Source organism: Channa argus, chromosome 12 (assembly GCF_033026475.1).
Source record: "Channa argus isolate prfri chromosome 12, Channa argus male v1.0, whole genome shotgun sequence".
Lineage (NCBI taxonomy): Eukaryota > Metazoa > Chordata > Actinopteri > Anabantiformes > Channidae > Channa > Channa argus.
In genome coordinates this window covers 5,077,913-5,095,000 of record NC_090208.1, presented here as the reverse complement: position 1 = coordinate 5,095,000, position 17,088 = coordinate 5,077,913, and the positions used below count along the sequence as shown (strand labels likewise).

The window sequence follows — 17,088 nt, the reverse complement described above, 5'->3', positions numbered from 1 at the left end:
CATTATGTTGAGGTAGAGGAAAAGGAGTCCTTGGCTGTGGTGATGTGGTTATGTGTTTGTGTGTGTGTTAGATGATGGCAGAGTGAGGAGGAAAGTGGTCACAGAGGCCACCAAGAGGACAGGGACCACTGTGAAGGACTTAATGGTAAAGAGTGGTCCCTGTCTCCATGTGACAACAGTATCACAAGAAAACCTGGAAGATTCTGAGGCCAAATGGAAAAAGGTGCAATGGTCACATGAGACCAAAATGGACTCTTTGGCCCTGATGTCAGACAGTAAGTCTGACAGAAAGACAGACCACCACACAGAACCTACAGCACAGTGGGGATGTTCCAATTCTCAGGGACATGACAAAAGGGAAAGTACCATGAAAAATACCAGGGCTTTCAGCTTGTCTTCAGCCTTCAGTGGTCACCACAATAGAATGTGTGAGTGTATCTTCTGTATGTGCAGCTGATAGTCACTGTGTCTCAAAGCGACGACTGTTTCAAGGTTTAAATGTGGGGAATGAGAATCCTAATAGTCTCTGATATAAACACATGAGCTATAAATTCAAACCTATGTCCCAGTGACCCACCATGTGTCTCACCTCAACTTATTATTGTGATACCAGAGTCTCCTGTAGTGTATGAGGGACAATCAGACACTGACACTGTCCCAATTAAGTCCCTTTTTCTCGCATTTGTCTGATTAAAAAGCACAGTAATCTTCACTGGGACTGAATGAGAACCACAGAATGAGTCTTAAAATAATAAGACACAGTGTATAAACAGGGATACATAGTACTGCATATAGTAAAAGAATGAATGTACTGCATAGATGTACACAGATACTGTGTATTTCAGATTAAGTGGATACATCTCACACTAACTTGTTTGTTGACATAATCCAGATTATATCTTTCAGAATATTCTTCACACAGTTTGTCATGTTTTGCTTCTGTTCTCTGTCAACAATTCTTATCCTGAAAGTCTCTAAATGATGTCATATGCTAATTTGCAGAACACGTCCTAAATGTAGAAAGCTACACGTTCTCATCATATGCAGTGGATCCAGAAAGTTTTCCCAGCGCTTAACTTTTTCCACATTTTGTTATGTTACAGCCTAATTTCAAAATGCATTACATTCATTATTTTACTCAAAATTCTACAAACAATAGCCCATAATGACAAGGTAAATATATTAAAAATAATAAAATAAAATAAAAATCACATGTACATAAATATTTACAGCTTTTGCTTTATATTTTGTTAAATGTGCTTCAACTAATCAAATGTACCTATATAGCACTTTAACAACATCAAGGTGATCACAGTACTTCACATTAAAAAATAAAAAGCAACGTTGCAACAAAATAAAATGGAAAAGGACATGAGACAACTATCAGAGTCCACTATGTATCATTAGTCAAGAAATATAAGTTTCAAGTTTTAAGCAATGATTTAAAAGCTAAAAGCACAATCACCCCAAGAAACTGACCTGATGATCTGAGGAGTCATGTTGGTTTGTGCCATAATTCACTGAGATACTGTTGGACAGTGTGTTGTAGAAAATTGTCCCCTTCATTGGTCAAGTTTTACAAGATCATCAACGTGATGAACCATCTCTATTTAACACATGAACACTACAGCACATCAACAAACCCCTTCTATTTATACTTGAACTCAACAAAGGAACCACCCTCACAAAGCATAACTGAAGAAACCAGGTGCAAGCAGTTGCCAGTCAGTTTTCTTTTCATGCAGTTCGTTAAACAATTACATGCTTTTATTGTACCTTCCTGTAGACTTTGTGACTACAGAACTCACTATTTCTACTTTCTTTTGAGCCTTATTACAACAAAGTGCACAAGGTGATTTTAGGCACTGCAGGTTTGTATCAAACCTTTAACTGGTGTGTTTGAATTTTATTCCTCACACCTGTGTTCACATGTCCAAACATGAGTCCTGCTCATCTTCTGTTACTAAAGACTGGATTAATAAAATGCATTGGGCAGCATGGTGGTGGAGTGGTTAGCATTGCCACCTCACAGCTAGAAGGTCACTGGAGGTCGTGGGTTTCCTCCAACTGTTGGGTTTCATCCAACAGTCACTGGTGAAACAGCAGCAGGACTCTGACAGACTGAGGAGGAAACAGAGCTGAAGCATTTTACACACCTGTGTCTGCACCTGTTTCTGCGCCTGTTTTTGCACCTGCTGCAGAAACCAGTGGAGATCTTGTTTGTGGAAGAGAAGGTTGGTGTAAATTCTGACCATGATGTTTTCTAAAGATCATTAAAGCAACAGCACCAACAACAACAAGCACACCAACAACTGACAGACCAACTATCAGTCCAACACGTCCGTCCTTCTTTCCTCCGTCCTCAGTGTCTCCAGCTCCATCTCCATCTCCTGCAAGAACAGAACCAGATGTTAAGAATGAGGCATCAGGTAGGTGATGAATCCATTTCTTCAACTTCAACTCCTGTCAGACAATGGTCCTTGTGCAAGAGCATTTTTCCACCTCTCAGACTTTTTTCTGGGAGTCTAGATTCACCAAATTCTGCAAAACTGTACAAACTTGTGATGTTGGTTTCAGACTGATAAGTGACACCAGGGCCTGTATCACAAAGCCAGTTTAACTTATTCTGGCTTTCTTGTGTTTATCTGGCTTCACTGAGCCCAACACTGGATAACAGCTATGACAAAGATGGTTATTAACAGATTCTGAGCAGCCTGGGTTTTTCTGTTAGGCTTAGACCATGTTCATGTGAAGGAGACATGCAGAGAACTATGAATGAAGAACTTAATATAATAAATGATGAAGTGATAACTGCAGAGAAGTTTGTTAAAATGAGTTTCTGCTGAGTAAACTAAACACTGTGATCACATAACAGAAAAGGAAACTAGAATAAAATATCCATAAAATAGTGAAGGATCATCATAGGCTGTTGGTGTAGTTGCTATAGTTTTTCTCTGTTGTCTGATGAACAAATCATTCTGAATTTACACAAAAAATAAAACATGCCAGAGCAGAGAGGACAGAGAAGATTCTTAAAATCAATGTCACTAGTGCGGACATTTATAACCACAGGGGAAAAACCTGTACGTAACAGTTATAATTATTGGTGGTGATTGTTATTTATTAAAAAATAATCCACATCCTACTGTTATGTTAAATGAATCTTCCCATCTTTGATAAACAAGCTACAAGCGTACAACCTATACATTGTAAAATATAGATTAACATATTATATTATAAATTAGCTCTTATATGCAATCTCTAACCACTACATTACAAATTAAAAATCCAGTGACTCAGACTTTAGGATTAACTGCTTCTCTGTCAAATACTAATGCTCATTTTTATTTTTCTGTATGATATATTGATAATAGGCTCTTCATCATCTGGAAAAACATAAGCACGTTCTATTTTTGATTGGATTTTTTTATTTTTAGATTTTTAATATTTGACCATTATTTAGAATGTTTTTCTACAGATGTTATGATCTTCAGTTCAGCCAGCAGAAAATAATTTCCTGTATTATTTCTTGTGTTTTTATTCTGTTGCTGCAAAATTTCTCCGCAGTTTTTACTGTTACATCCACATAACTACTTCATACATGTTTCTGCCAAAGTTGCCTCTAATTAACAATTTTCACATGAACATGCTCTTATCGTGACTAAACTGATAACCAACTCTATGATATCCAGCATGGCCAATGTTACATTAAGTGAAGCAAGACAAGAAGCAGAAAAACTCCTTTTGTGAAACAAGTTGCTGTTTGTTAGGAGCTGAATGTCCATGAATTTACCAAAAACATCCCTAAATTTGCATATATGGCTGCCTGTTTAGATTTGTTGGTAAAGGTTCATCCCCAAAAATGCCATGCAAGAGTAAAAAAGAAGAATTTCACAGTAGAGCTATCAGAAACAAAAACATAATTACTTTAACAGAGTCAGATAGTTGCAGTAGAAAACATAAATAACTAGAAAATGTTAATAGTGCAAGTGTTTTATATACAGATGTTGGGAGTAGTGGTCACATAAATAATTAATTGAGAGTGCTCCTTCACACTTATATTCCACCTTATATTCTGCCCTCCCAGAGTGCTGGGCTCCTGTCTGTCCCCAGGTTTACAAAAATCTGCTGTCTACAGGGAATTTTCTGACCTTGCCCCTTTCATCTGGAATTACCTCGCTGCTGTCTGACTCTGTAGAGATTTTAAAATCCAAACTCAAAGCTCATTTTTTATGAAACATTAACAATTTCTAGGTGGTGTACTGGTTTTAATTAATTACCTTAATTAGTCCATGCAGTCCAGCAGACAAAAAAAGCTTTATTGCATGCTACAGAAAGTTACTGCATCTTCTAAACATCTATCTTTCCTTCAAAGTTATTCACATAGAGTCACGATAATTTTACAGTATAACCTGCGTGTTCTCTTTCCACAGAAAATATAATGTGTCTGTTCATGGCATGTGCGATAGCTCTGGACCACTCGAGCCTTTTATTTGTACCTAAAAAGAAAATCTGCCACAAATTCTCTTACAGTAAATCGCTCATTGTGCAAAGTGACATTTGAGAGTAAATTGTCTACTGCACTTTGACTACATCATTCATAGCAGCTTGTTGTGCATCTGATCTGTGATGGGTCACATCAACAACCAGGAAGCATCTTCAACACACAAACACACATATACACTGACCTGAGTCTCTGATTGTAAGGGTGATGGTAATGAGCTGAGGTCCATTTTCTGTGTTTTCAAAATGACACACATATGTTCCAGTGTCTTTGATGGTGACGTTCTTCAGAATCACAGAGCAGTCTCCCTCCTTCATCTGTGGATCTCTCAGCTCCATCCGACCACGAAAAAGTGGATGTTGGTACTCTTCATAAAAGCGCTCGTCTCTGAAGTAGAAGACAAAATCCTCTGACTTCAAGTCAGGTTTGCTCCACTCTAACAGTTGGATGACTCCTTCTCTGGGACCCCGACACTGAAGAATGACATTATCTCCAGGTTTTGCTCGAATCTCTTTTGTATTTGAACAACAAACAGAAAACAGAGAAAAGCAGGAAGGAAAAGTGAGTAACACTCATTAATATCATCTGAAATAACAACAGATCAAAAAATTTCATTTTCACACACAATATGTAAAACCAGCACATGTGCTGTAAACATTTGAATCCTCAGTTTCTTACTTTTGATGAGAAATCTTGGAATTAGAACCAAAACATGGTTTACTGCATTTTTATCTTCAATAGGTAAAATTATTAAATATATTGTTATTATTATTATTATTATTATATTTTAATAAGTTGCTGATTAGGTCTCAGATGCTCAGACAGTGTGTTGTGGGTCCAGACTGAAAAAACTCTGTTCACTCTTACAACTGCTTACTGCTGCTCTTTATTTGAAGCATTAATTTCAGTGACTGTAGTGAAATATTAAGTTTGAGAAGAACAGATTTCATTCTGAGTAATGAAATGAATAAGGATCATGTCATAAAAATCTATGTATTTCTTGTCTAATTAATTAGTAAAAGGGGAAGAAAATACTTTCTCTATAATTATAAGTATTGTGTTTATCATTATCATACAAATCCAATTTCTTACAAAGCAGCAAACTTTTCATTTCTTCTTGTAACATGTGGTATCAGAGGCAGTGGTACAATGACCAAATCTCTCAGACTTGTGGTCCATGGTTAAAATCTGACCCCACAGATCTGTGATGTTGAGTATATGACGCTGTTTTGTTCTCTGCAAACAGTCAAAAAACAAAGTACATTGTAGAAACAAAAACCAACAAGGACAAACCGTCAGCAGGATGCTGGCTTCTGTTTCTGGCCAAAATTGTTTGGGCCCATCAGTGTCAGTAACTCAGCCGGATGCAGCTCGTAGGTAATTGAGGAGATAAGTCAGAATGTTGCTACATTTTAATTGTTGTTCACACATCAGCACAAAAAGCAGGTAAAAAGCCAATAAACACATCAGAGTTGATCAGAGCACATGTTCAACAAGTAAAACTTGCTCATTAATGAGCTAAAGTGAAAGCTGACTGCAGGCTACTGTACAACAACCAATTAGCACAGTTTACTAAAATCTTCCAGCTGACTGAATATTTGTGGGACATTCTAACAGCAGCCCACACTCCCAAACCCAGCAGACACAGAGAGGTGATAGTGACTCATTTCTATAGTGTTTAATGACTCTTATTTATTTTATTCAGAGTATGTTTCATTTAAGGGAGATATTTAGTCTATGTTGGAGTGTGGACTGTTTTCACTCAATTTATTAGGAACATCTTCAGCTAAAAGTAAGTCAGTTTGCTCCAATGGTCCTAAATCCTCCTTCATGGTCATAATGTTCAGCTTGGTTTGAAACTGTTTGTTTTTATGATTTAAAAAAACAGTAAAGTAGCTTTATCAGATATTCTTTCTGCTAAATAGAAATTAATTCTGATCTGATTCTCAATGACTGCCGTCTATTTTAAATAGCTTGAAATAATTCAGGTATTTTCAATATTTGTCACTCATTTGTTATTAAATTCTATTTTATGTAACACAGAGAAAGAATCTAAAAGAAAGATTAAAAAAACACATATTTGGCTTCCTGCTGTCTCAATATCAGCATCAGCAAATGACAAACCCATATCAGTCGACCACTACTCTGTCGTCCAAAACACAGTGAGACCTTTTGTCTTCAGAATCTTCCAGTTTAAATGTTCAAAATGTTCTGAATGAGGAAATTCAGCCGCATACTTGAAGCAAGTAGCTGTTGGAAAATAAGATGCCAAAGTCAGTAGGACGAACAGCAAACAATTAGTATTTGTACTATTTAAATTTTATTTTAATTTACATTATCCAGAGCTAAAATATCACTTTATGAATCTTTCTAAATCAGCAGAACTGAAATGTTGCCTATACAGACGCTGCATAACCACTTTAATGTTTTGGTTTTTGTCCTTTCGGTTTATCCCATGAGTTCAGTGTCATTACAGAGGATCATTGTCCACATGTTGATTTGGCAGTTTTTACACCTGGTGCACCTTTATAACACAACCCTCCCCAATTTCTAACAGGCTTGGACCAGAAATGTACAGCTGGGAATGTGCTGTTACGGGTTCAGTGTCTTGTCCAGAGAGAATCCAAATATAGCCAGGATCAAACCACTGACCCTGTGGTCCACTAGACAAACTGACACTAGACACGATTAAGCACTTACTGGTGCTGCCTTTATTGTCTTCACCCAATTGATGACAGCAGTGAGGACAGACTGTCTGTCTCCTGTCCCCTGTCTGTATAAAGCAGCACAAACTGAATCCACTGCTCTATTTAAAGCACTGTACCTAATAAACTCCTTTTAAATTCATCGTTTCGTGTCTTCTGATAAAATATTAAAGCTAAACCATAAAAACGATCTTCTGACGTGAAATCCCGGGTCCCCGTCCTCCTCTGTCTCTGCTGCCGGACACAGCTCACAGCTCCTGCCTGGTGTGGGATTCTGTGCGCAGCTGTATCCGCGTGCTCCACCCTATGAAGTTGAACCGTTAGCGTTAGCTCTCTGGAAGCTAACGTGTTTTTAGCAGTTAGCAAGTAGCTAACCAGCTTGTTGTGGCTAACACAGGGACGGTGGAGGACAAGTTATCGCTCCTCTGCACCTCAGATGGTTTCACGGGGATTTAATAAACTGCTGTTATTGGTAATAAAAGACAACGGGTTATTCGAGTCATGATTATAACGGTGCTCTTACCTTCAGAGGTTAAACAAATCACGGAACATGGGAGGAGACACACAAATAAGATCTTTCTGGAATCAAACATCTTTATCTTCTACTGAGGCAAATTGGTTTTTCAGCGGATTTAAACGACATGAAGGAAAATCCCTCAACCACTGATTGTGCAGGTTCTGCAGAGAAACTAGCTTCCGCTAAAGTTTTGTTGCACGGCTACTGGAAATATCCACTGACCGCTCCCAGTACCGTCAGTACGGGTGATGCACAGTAAATAACAAGTAAATAGATTTTTACTTATGAAAGTCATGATTCGCATGTTTCATTTGGCCTGTGTTATATGTCCGATGCTCTTCCTGACACAGACTGGGGCCTGGTACAGGAAGTCACTGGCTTGTGTTTCCTTGCGGTTGCATTAGCGTCTTTTCCTTCCTGGAAATGATAAATTCAAAATGGAAATAGAATAAAAATTATTGTGAAAATCTTGGATGAGAGTTGTAATGAATATTCGTTTAGATTTAACAAATTGCATTTTAATGATATGTATAAAAAGTAAAAATATAATGCTGGTTATGTTCATGTTTCAATTGTGATAAAGACTTTGTTTTAAATGGTTAACTGAACATTTCAAATCATTCTTATTTAGAGGGATTTTGAAGCAATTTTACTGTACAGTTTTTTCTTTTTAAAAAAAAATTAATTAAAGCGAAATCTCACCTCCAAATAACATATTCCTCATGTTTGGACTCTCATAAATTACAATACATTAACTTAAATAACTGTTCCTAGAAAGCATAATAAAATAAATAGTGGGATCCCAAAAGGTGCTGTCTGGGGTCCTTTGTTATTTAGTTTGTATATAAAAGAAATGTGTAACTGATTGACTGTATTCTGTTTGCTGATGACACAACATATTTTTTCTTTGGAACAAATCACAATCCATTTTTAGTTTACAAAAGCGAACCATAAGAATAGTTAATAGGGCAGATGATCTGGCGCCAACTAAGAAATGGTTCAATAAGTTAATGTCTTTAAAGTTTCAGGATTTAGTGAAAATCTAAATACTATAAATTATGTACAGAATTGTTAACAACTTAGAAACAGGAAACATCTAAAAGCTGCTCCTAATGAGCGATATCAAATATGATATGAAAGAAGTGTGTATGATTAAAAAACAAAAATGTACAAAATAAATAATTTCCCAAAAGTCACTGGGCAAGAGGCAGAAAAAAATTAAAAATCTGTACAGTAAAACAATGCAAGCAGAGCTGAAATTATTATTAGATTCATCAATGAAGTGAACTGATTGGCAAGTAATTTTTCATGTAAAACCCCAAATATTTGCAGATTTTTCTTTGACTTTTTCCTTTTTACATTTTGTTCTAAAATGTAAAGACCTGAATCAATCCACTGCTAAATATTCATATACATTTGTTTTAACTGAAAAAAAAGGGTTTACTGGTTTAGTTACTGCTTAACCAAGCTGGATGAAACATGGGTCAGACAAATGATAGACATCAGAAAAATATCTGTTGCACTGTGTCTCAATTGTCTCTGCTTTCAATAACTGTGTAGGACACTGAGCTGCACAGAGCTTTTAGTGACATCTGTGGAAGTGTGTCTGTCACAACAGGAGCCGACCACACTAATCCACAACCTTCCTACAAGTCTTTTCTACAAATACTACAAATCATGTGACTCCCACACAGCTTCATCATCATGTGCTCATCAGTGCAGCTGCACACTTTTACCACAAGAGGCCTCTGTCATGCTTTCAGCTGCCTTTCCAAATAACAGGATGTCTCCACTTCTGCTGCTCTGATAGAGTCCACAAACACTGTGACAGTAACAGAATGAATCATTCTCAATCATCAATATGATGAATCAATCATCATATTGTTCTGGTACAACTTAGTAAAGGTTCAATAAAGAGCCATAATCTCTGGTTTAGACACCATCTTCAGAACACGAGGCCGTTAGGAGCTTCTACATGTATGTACCTGCTATTTCAAATACATATTTACTGATATCTGTCCTTTAGACCAGTGCTTCAAACTCTAAAAATGACTCAAAGACTTTCACTTTTATTTGCTTATTTCATTAGCAAAGGGCTGATAGACAAGTAGTATTTGAAAGGCTCATAAACAATGAAAGTGGTGAACCACTGCTCTGGATAGGTCACGATTCCTCTTCTTTCCCGTTCTGTTTGGTGTTGAATACCTCTTTTAATCAGGGTTATGTAGTCCAACAAAGGATGTGTGGATCAAGTCAAAGATTTTGGTGAAGGATGCTCTTGTGTATCCTCACTTATTTCTCCTCAAACATTGATCCTCAATCCTCAGAGTGAAGTAGGAGGCTTTGGGAGACCAGTAGTATAAAGACAGTGAGGAGCAGACAATGTGTGACAGGGAGACGTGCAAAGAGTCAGTGGATGTTTTCCAACAGGTAATTAAAATATAAAATACATCACTAAATTGTATCACACAATGTGATTTGTAAATCAAAACACATTGATTTAAAAGTTTTTCTTTATGAATTAATGTCTTACAAGTTCTGCTTTGAGTTTTATGAATTCAGTAAATAGCTGTATAAGTACACATATGTCTTACATGTTACATTTTCTATTAAATATATGACAATAGAATGGAAGAAGTGTTGTTTTAGTCACTTACTTTTTTACTGGAGTCCTTCGTTCTTGGATAGATTTGAGTTTCAGTCCAAACTGATGGTGTTGCAGTGGGACGAACTATTAGCTTTCGCTTCTTGTGAGTTGTTGGAAATAAAAACTGCAAACTAAGCAGCATTAGCCAAATATTTTACTCTTATTCTAACTACTTCTAATCAAGAATATGTGTTGTAGGAAGTGACAACAACAGTACAGGTTGTACTGGCCTTGTTAGTACTGTGTTCTCTCTCACCCACAGTCTGACGCTGACAGAAGCAGATTCAACATGTTGAATTAGGCAAAAAGTCGCTGACAGGGGTTCAACTACCAGGCTTAACATTAAAAAAAATAGCAAAGTGGACAAAGTGACTGAATGAAAACAATGTTTAAACAAGGTGAAACTTTACATCACAATAACACAAAGTGTTGATAGCAAATAAAAGGAGTCTTTCTAAAATCTGATCAGTCTGGATAAATAAAAGCCCCAATCCAAGAATGAACTATTTTCATTTAAATATTTTCTTTTCACAGTATTAACATAAACTTAAAGAGGTATTTTGTGACAAGTGTTGGAGGGAAAAAAACACCTTCACCTAGACAGAGGAAGGAAGTGTGACTAACTGTGATCAAACGTGTTCAGCTCAGCCACAAAGTCGTACAATGGACCAAACATCTCTTCAAACTCTGCTCCGTAAGTACAAGTTTGTACAATTTAAATCATTTCATTTCTAGTCTGCTATAGTCTGCTGAGTTGTAGAAGAGTGGTGGTGAGTTACAAGTTGAAATATGGTTAAAAGGTTTGATATCAAACATTTTGTCATGCAATTATATTTATCAGCATCCAGAAACAAGAGAACAATAAAAAAATTCAAGAAACAGGATAAAAGCATTTGCAAATGTTTATTACTGTAAAACATTTCAAACCATAAAACAGAAAATAGTGGTATAATAGTGTTATAATAAAAAAGTTGTCTGTCTATGTCTCTCTGCAAACACAGAGAGACATAGACAGACAACCATTGACACTCACATTCACACCAACACTTTAGAGTCTCAAATTAACCTAACGTGTGTCTTTAGACTGTGGGAGGAAACTAATGTAAGCACAGAGAGAACATGCAAACTCCACACAGACAGGCTGCATTCAAACCGGTGACCTTCCGGGTGTGAGGTGCAGCACCAACCGCTGCACCACTGTGCTGCTCACACCAATGGAAAGTGTGGAGAAGAAAAACAATTTGACCGATCTATCATTTTTATTTAGTATTTACCACATTCTTGGTTTGGTCTTCGTCAGGATCCTGTCTGAAAGATTTTGACTGTTGACAGGTTTGGATCTGATATTTCACTTCATGGTGCAGGTCTCTGATGGTCTCAAACCAACTGCTTGTTAGTTGGACTGTGATCCTTGTTGATTTATTCTTCAGAACGAGTTTCCTATTTCTCTAAAGTAGAACTGTGTTGTCATATGTCAAAGTAACATTCCACTCCACCTTCTCTGTAGTTGTGCTGCCTCTGCTGTGTGACACAACAAACCAAGGTTGGTGAACTTCTCATCTAATAATCTATAGATGTTAAATGTCTGACTCCACCATCACTGTGGGAACTAGAATTCATGGGCTTTGTTTTTAAGTTTCACTTCTTTGTGCATCTTGTCAATCGTCATCATTCTCTCTTCAAGGGCGACTTCACCAATGTTCAACTGGCTCTGTATGGCTTTAGTTTAGGGCATTGAACAATACATTTACATTAATGCTTTTAAACGTCCCTCTGACTTCCCTATATTAAAATATTTCTCTGCTTCTAGCTGAAAAACTCCTCCAGATGACATCACCCGGAGGAGTTTTTCATCATTAGGAGTTCAAAAAAGCAGATTGACCGTGATTATAAGCAAGAGTAAAAGAGTAAAAAGATGACACAATCTCCTCCATAATTCCTCCAAGTGATGTCATCTGGAGGCATTTTTCAGCCAGAAGTAGAGATATTTAGATATAGGGAATTTAGTGGGAAGTTGAACGGCATTTATGTACATGTACTAGTCAAACTATAACCATTAGAAGCAAGCAATACTGTAAACACTGAATTTCCCACAGCTCGTCTCAGCGTGAGTTCCAACAGCTCTCAGCTGTTTAAAGGACAGTCTGTGTCTCTGAGCTGTGAGGAGGACGACAGCTCTGCTGGATGGACACTGTGGAGGAACACAAGCAGAGACAACAGGATTGAGTGTGGAACTAACTGGGGAAAATCTAATGGTTCTTCCTGTTTCATCAAATACATTAGCTCACAGGACAGTGGAGTTTACTGGTGCGAGTCCAGAGACGGATCAACCAGTAACAGCATCACCATCACTGTCACTGGTAAGATCAGACTGTGGATTTAGTGTTGATGAAGCTGTGTGGAAATGGATGAAATGCTGTAGTTTGTCTCTGTGTTGAGGTGGAGCAGTGATCCTGCAGAGTCCTGTCCTCCCTGTGATGGAGGGACATGATGTCTCTCTGCGCTGTGCAATGAAGAACTCCTCCAAGCTCCCAGCTGATTTCTATAAAGATGGCTCCCTCATCAGGACTGAGCCTACAGGTCACATGACCATCCACCATGTTACCAAGTCTGATGAAGGCCTCTACAAGTGTCACATCAGCAGTCATGGAGAGTCTCCACCCAGCTGGATCTACATCACAGGTCAGGATGTCAGAGTCTTCAGTGGAGTTTTCTGTATTGAAGAGTGATGGTTCATAATGTCACGTAGTTTAATCATCTTGGCTTCATTTGTAGAAAAAACGTCCACCACACCTACATCCACCTACTCCTCCTCCACTTCTACTTCCTCAGCTCCGTCCTCTCATCTTCAGCCTGTGTTATTGTCTATTCCATTGATTTGTGCTCCAGTTCTACTGGTGTTACTGCTTCTACTTGTGCGACCACATATTCAGAGGAAACTTAAAGGTGAGAGACAGTGAGATTTATGACAGTTTATGTAGAATGTAGGAATTCTGTTTAAAATGTATCTACACCCATGTTCTACAGTTGTACATGATGATGGTCATGTTACATTTTCTGTTATCTTTCTTTTTAATCATCATATTTACAGATTTATAATTAGAGACTTAAATAACAAATTTCCTCTGTTTCCATAACATAAAAATTCACTAATATTCTTACACAGTAGAGTAAATTGATAACTTTGTTCATTTTGTTTCACTGCAGCTGATGAAGTAAACACTGAGGAAGATATCACACATGATGTCACATACATGGGCGTCCAAATATTACATCATGAACGTCAACAACAGCCAATGAGACGAAGCAGAGGTAATGTTTTCGGTTGATTGTATTTTGTGTGTGAACCTGTTTTGCAGTAGAAAATGTGAAAATAACATCCCACAGTGTAACCTGTTGGGGATGGTGGTGCAGATGCCACATTGTGAGGGTCCTCCTGCCTTTCTGTAGTGAGTTGGAGTCTGTGTTTCGGGTTATGTGGTCATCACTATGGTAGATCAGTGCTGCTGCCATAGAAGGTCAGTAGGCTTATTAATTATGCCATTTAGTTGCTGCTCTATTTTTAAAGTCTGGGTAGAACCAAGCTAACAGTTTCCCCCTAGTTCCAGTCTAAGCTCAGGTAAATATGTCCTACTGGACGATTGGTTTCTTCTCATCTCATTTAAAAAAAATAAAAATGAGCTACAAATGCTCTGATCACTTAATGAAGTTTATGTGGATTATATTGATACGTGGTTTATTCATGGGGGTCATGCAAGTCTTAGCATCCAGTCTACACTAGAATGTGTCTTGTTGTACAGACACTGACTGCCAGGTCTTCACACAACAGTGTAGCAGTGTTGTCACCTTCTCTGCAGCTTCCTATCAAGCTTCCTTTGAAGCCAGACTCACTGAACTTAAATGGTGACAAATGGATTCATTATTCATAAGGGGCAAAATTGACAGTTGAAGCTTTTGCCTAATGTGACAAGTTTTCTAATATTTTGATACTTATTGTCAAAGCTGTTTTTATTTTCCAGCTTATAACTTGGTGAAATCTCAGCTTGATAACTCTCCATCAAGTCCCTATTTCCTCAAGTATTGACAATTAATAGCACTTATTGTCAAACTCAGCACAGGTTCATTTTTATGCTGATGACACCATCATATGCTTTTTTTTTTTCTCTTTTTGTTTGCATTTTCTGCAGCCACACCTTCCTCCTGCAGCGAGCGCATTGTGTCACTTCCTGTTTCTGCTGCAGGACAGTTTGCTGATCAATCTTATTCTTGTTTTACTGAAATAAGTGATTTCTCTACTCAACAGTTACTATCTGAGAAGTGAGATACGCTTGTGTTACACAAGCACCTGCTCTTCTAAAACATGACTAGCTAACGTTAACTAATTCCACATTTTACTTATCCTGGCTCCACTAGCTTAGCAGCTAGCTGTTAGCAACTGCTAACCCTCCTCTGCCTCCTTTAGCAATAATAATACCTGTAGCTGCAGCTTCGATTTATTCTGTCTCACTGAAACTTGGGTGCAGCAGGAAGAATATGTCAGTTTAAATGAGTCATATTAATTATCATGTTCCTAGAAGCACAGGCCGAGGTGGAGGAGTAGCAGCAATATTTCACTCTAGCTTATCAATAAATCCTAGACCTAAACATAGTTATAACTCATTTGAGAGACTTACTCTTCGCCTTTCACACCCAAACTGGAAAACTCAAAAACCACTATTATTTGTTAGTGAGAGTTTTTGATTGAATTTAGTGTTTAGTACAGATAAAGTTATTATAGTGAGTGACTTTAACATTCATGTAGATGCTGACAGTAACTGTGTTTAATTCATTATTAGATTCAAAATGTAAATAGACCGACTCACTGTTTTAGTCAAACCTTAGACCTTGTCCTTACACACAGCATTGAAACTGATAATTTACCAGTATTTCCTCATTATTCTGTTTTGTTGGCCATTTTCAAATGACATTTGAATTTACAATTAATGTTACTCCTGCACAAATAGATTATCTTGTTGATAATTCTGCAGCCTCACTACGTACAATAGTCGATAGTGTTGCCCCTCTGAAAAAGAAGGCAGTAAACCAGAAGAGCTGATCTCCATGGTATAGTTCACAAACACACAACTTAAAACAGGAAACACGAAAGTTAGAAAGGAAGTGATGCTCCAGAAAGATTCTCACAGCTCCTTTCTTCCTCTTACTCCACAATTGACACCACTGTATGACATTAACTTTGTATCTTTTGTCTCCCTCCCTTTCTCTTTGGTTAGACAATAGATTTTGCTATTAATGACCAATTAATGTGAGTAAACCAGGTAATTCCGAAGGGGTCAAATGCTTTTTCTCAAGATGAGACAGATTATGAGGAATCTTGGAACTGAAATAAACACAGATAACCACTTCTTAGAGAATGAGGGTTCTCCAGGGAGACTTAAGTTAGTGTGGATATCAGCTGTTGGTACTGTAAATACTTGTTACTGTAACTGGATGAAGACAAGAAGAGAGGTGGAGTTCAGAGGTCATGTAAGAAAAAATGTTTTCCACCAATGTCTCTCATTAAAATGGTTTATTTATTTCCACCAGAATCAGAACCAGAGGTCATCTACTCTTCACTGAAGTCAACCTTCAACTGTCAACCTTCACACCTTCACAGCAGTGAACAGTAACTGGTCCTCAGATCAGAATGCAGCTACATTCTTTTTACCTCTATTTGCACCAGCAGAGATCTGGTTTCTCTGCAGGATCAACTTTGGTCTCATTTATTGTTGTTCTTGTGGTTATGAAAGTTTGACAAAGGTGTAAGACGGAAAATTTGACCTGTTCTGGTTTTGCTGCTGGTAACACCCACGTCTTATCTAATTTACATCTCTCTGTAGACAAACATAAAAAGAACTGCACCCACAGTCTATAAACAGCATGAGCATCATTTAGCAACGAGAAAAGTAAGTGTCTTTGTGTATATGAAGAGTTTGATTCTGTCCTCTGTGAATTATTGGTGCTGTTGAAACATTCCACAAGACATAAGACATGTTTTGCGGTGACCACACAATAAACATATTTTTACTGAATTGTCAAAGAGACAACGATTTTAATGTGGAAGAATATGAGAGAATGAGAATTTTTTCGTCAGTGTGGGATCTGATGGATTTAAGGGTGATGCCCCTTCGTGCAGGCTGATAAAATCAAATGTAGTTCTAAGTTACACAGTTTACATCATCGTGACAAAGACAAGAAAAATCCTGACTTTGTGTTTTTTCAGCTTAGAAGCATTTTGTTTGTTGATATTTGTGACTTTGGTGAAGATTTGATCACATTTCATTATCACTGAAATACAATGTCACCTCATGGTTTGAATAAAGAAATCCACCATTTCATTTTGAGTATTTTAAACACCAGCAAAAAACAAACAAACCAAAAACAAAAAATCCCAAAACTCTGACTCCCATTTCTCTGTCAGCTTTATATCATTATCATTCTAAACATAGTACTGTCATTTGTTTACTGGATAATATTCACGTGATGTTCTCAGTTTAAACTCTGACTGTGGCAATAACACAACCATCCTGCAGGTGGCAGCACATCACCACAGGAGCCTCAGCTGATTCAACAGGTAGCTGTCAGTCTCTAATTACACTTTCTGCACTTTCACTTAAAATGAGCAGATTTTAAGATCTTCTAAGGATTTGGAGGAAAGATAAAAATGGAACTCTAGGTC

The 17,088-nt window shown here is 37.4% G+C and overlaps 2 protein-coding genes across 6 annotated transcripts in view; one reads left to right on the top strand and one right to left on the bottom strand.

Annotated features, from left to right (window-relative positions):
• LOC137137809 (V-set domain-containing T-cell activation inhibitor 1-like) overlaps positions 1-17,088 on the bottom strand; it is a 66,375-nt gene that overhangs the window by 29,669 nt on the left and 19,618 nt on the right. The window contains exon 6 of one of the 4 annotated variants that reach the window (XM_067524478.1): positions 58-2,390. The exons of the other annotated variants lie outside the window; for them this stretch is intronic. The gene's annotated coding sequence lies outside the window, so the exon portion shown is untranslated. Of the gene's footprint in view, positions 1-57; positions 2,391-17,088 lie in introns of those variants that run through there. 4 annotated transcript variants of the gene reach the window in all.
• On the top strand, positions 10,929-16,744 carry LOC137137828 (Fc receptor-like B). 2 transcript variants are annotated; one of them, XM_067524552.1, is made up of 7 exons: positions 10,929-11,067; positions 11,881-11,916; positions 12,470-12,733; positions 12,813-13,055; positions 13,149-13,319; positions 13,581-13,685; positions 15,957-16,744. In XM_067524552.1, the coding sequence occupies exons 1-7, from the start codon at positions 11,037-11,039 to the stop codon at positions 16,037-16,039; spliced, it is 933 nt and encodes a 310-aa protein (XP_067380653.1). In that variant the 5' UTR covers positions 10,929-11,036; the 3' UTR covers positions 16,040-16,744. The 2 variants fall into 2 exon arrangements, with proteins under 2 accessions (XP_067380653.1, XP_067380654.1); XM_067524553.1 differs by lacking the exons at positions 13,149-13,319; positions 13,581-13,685.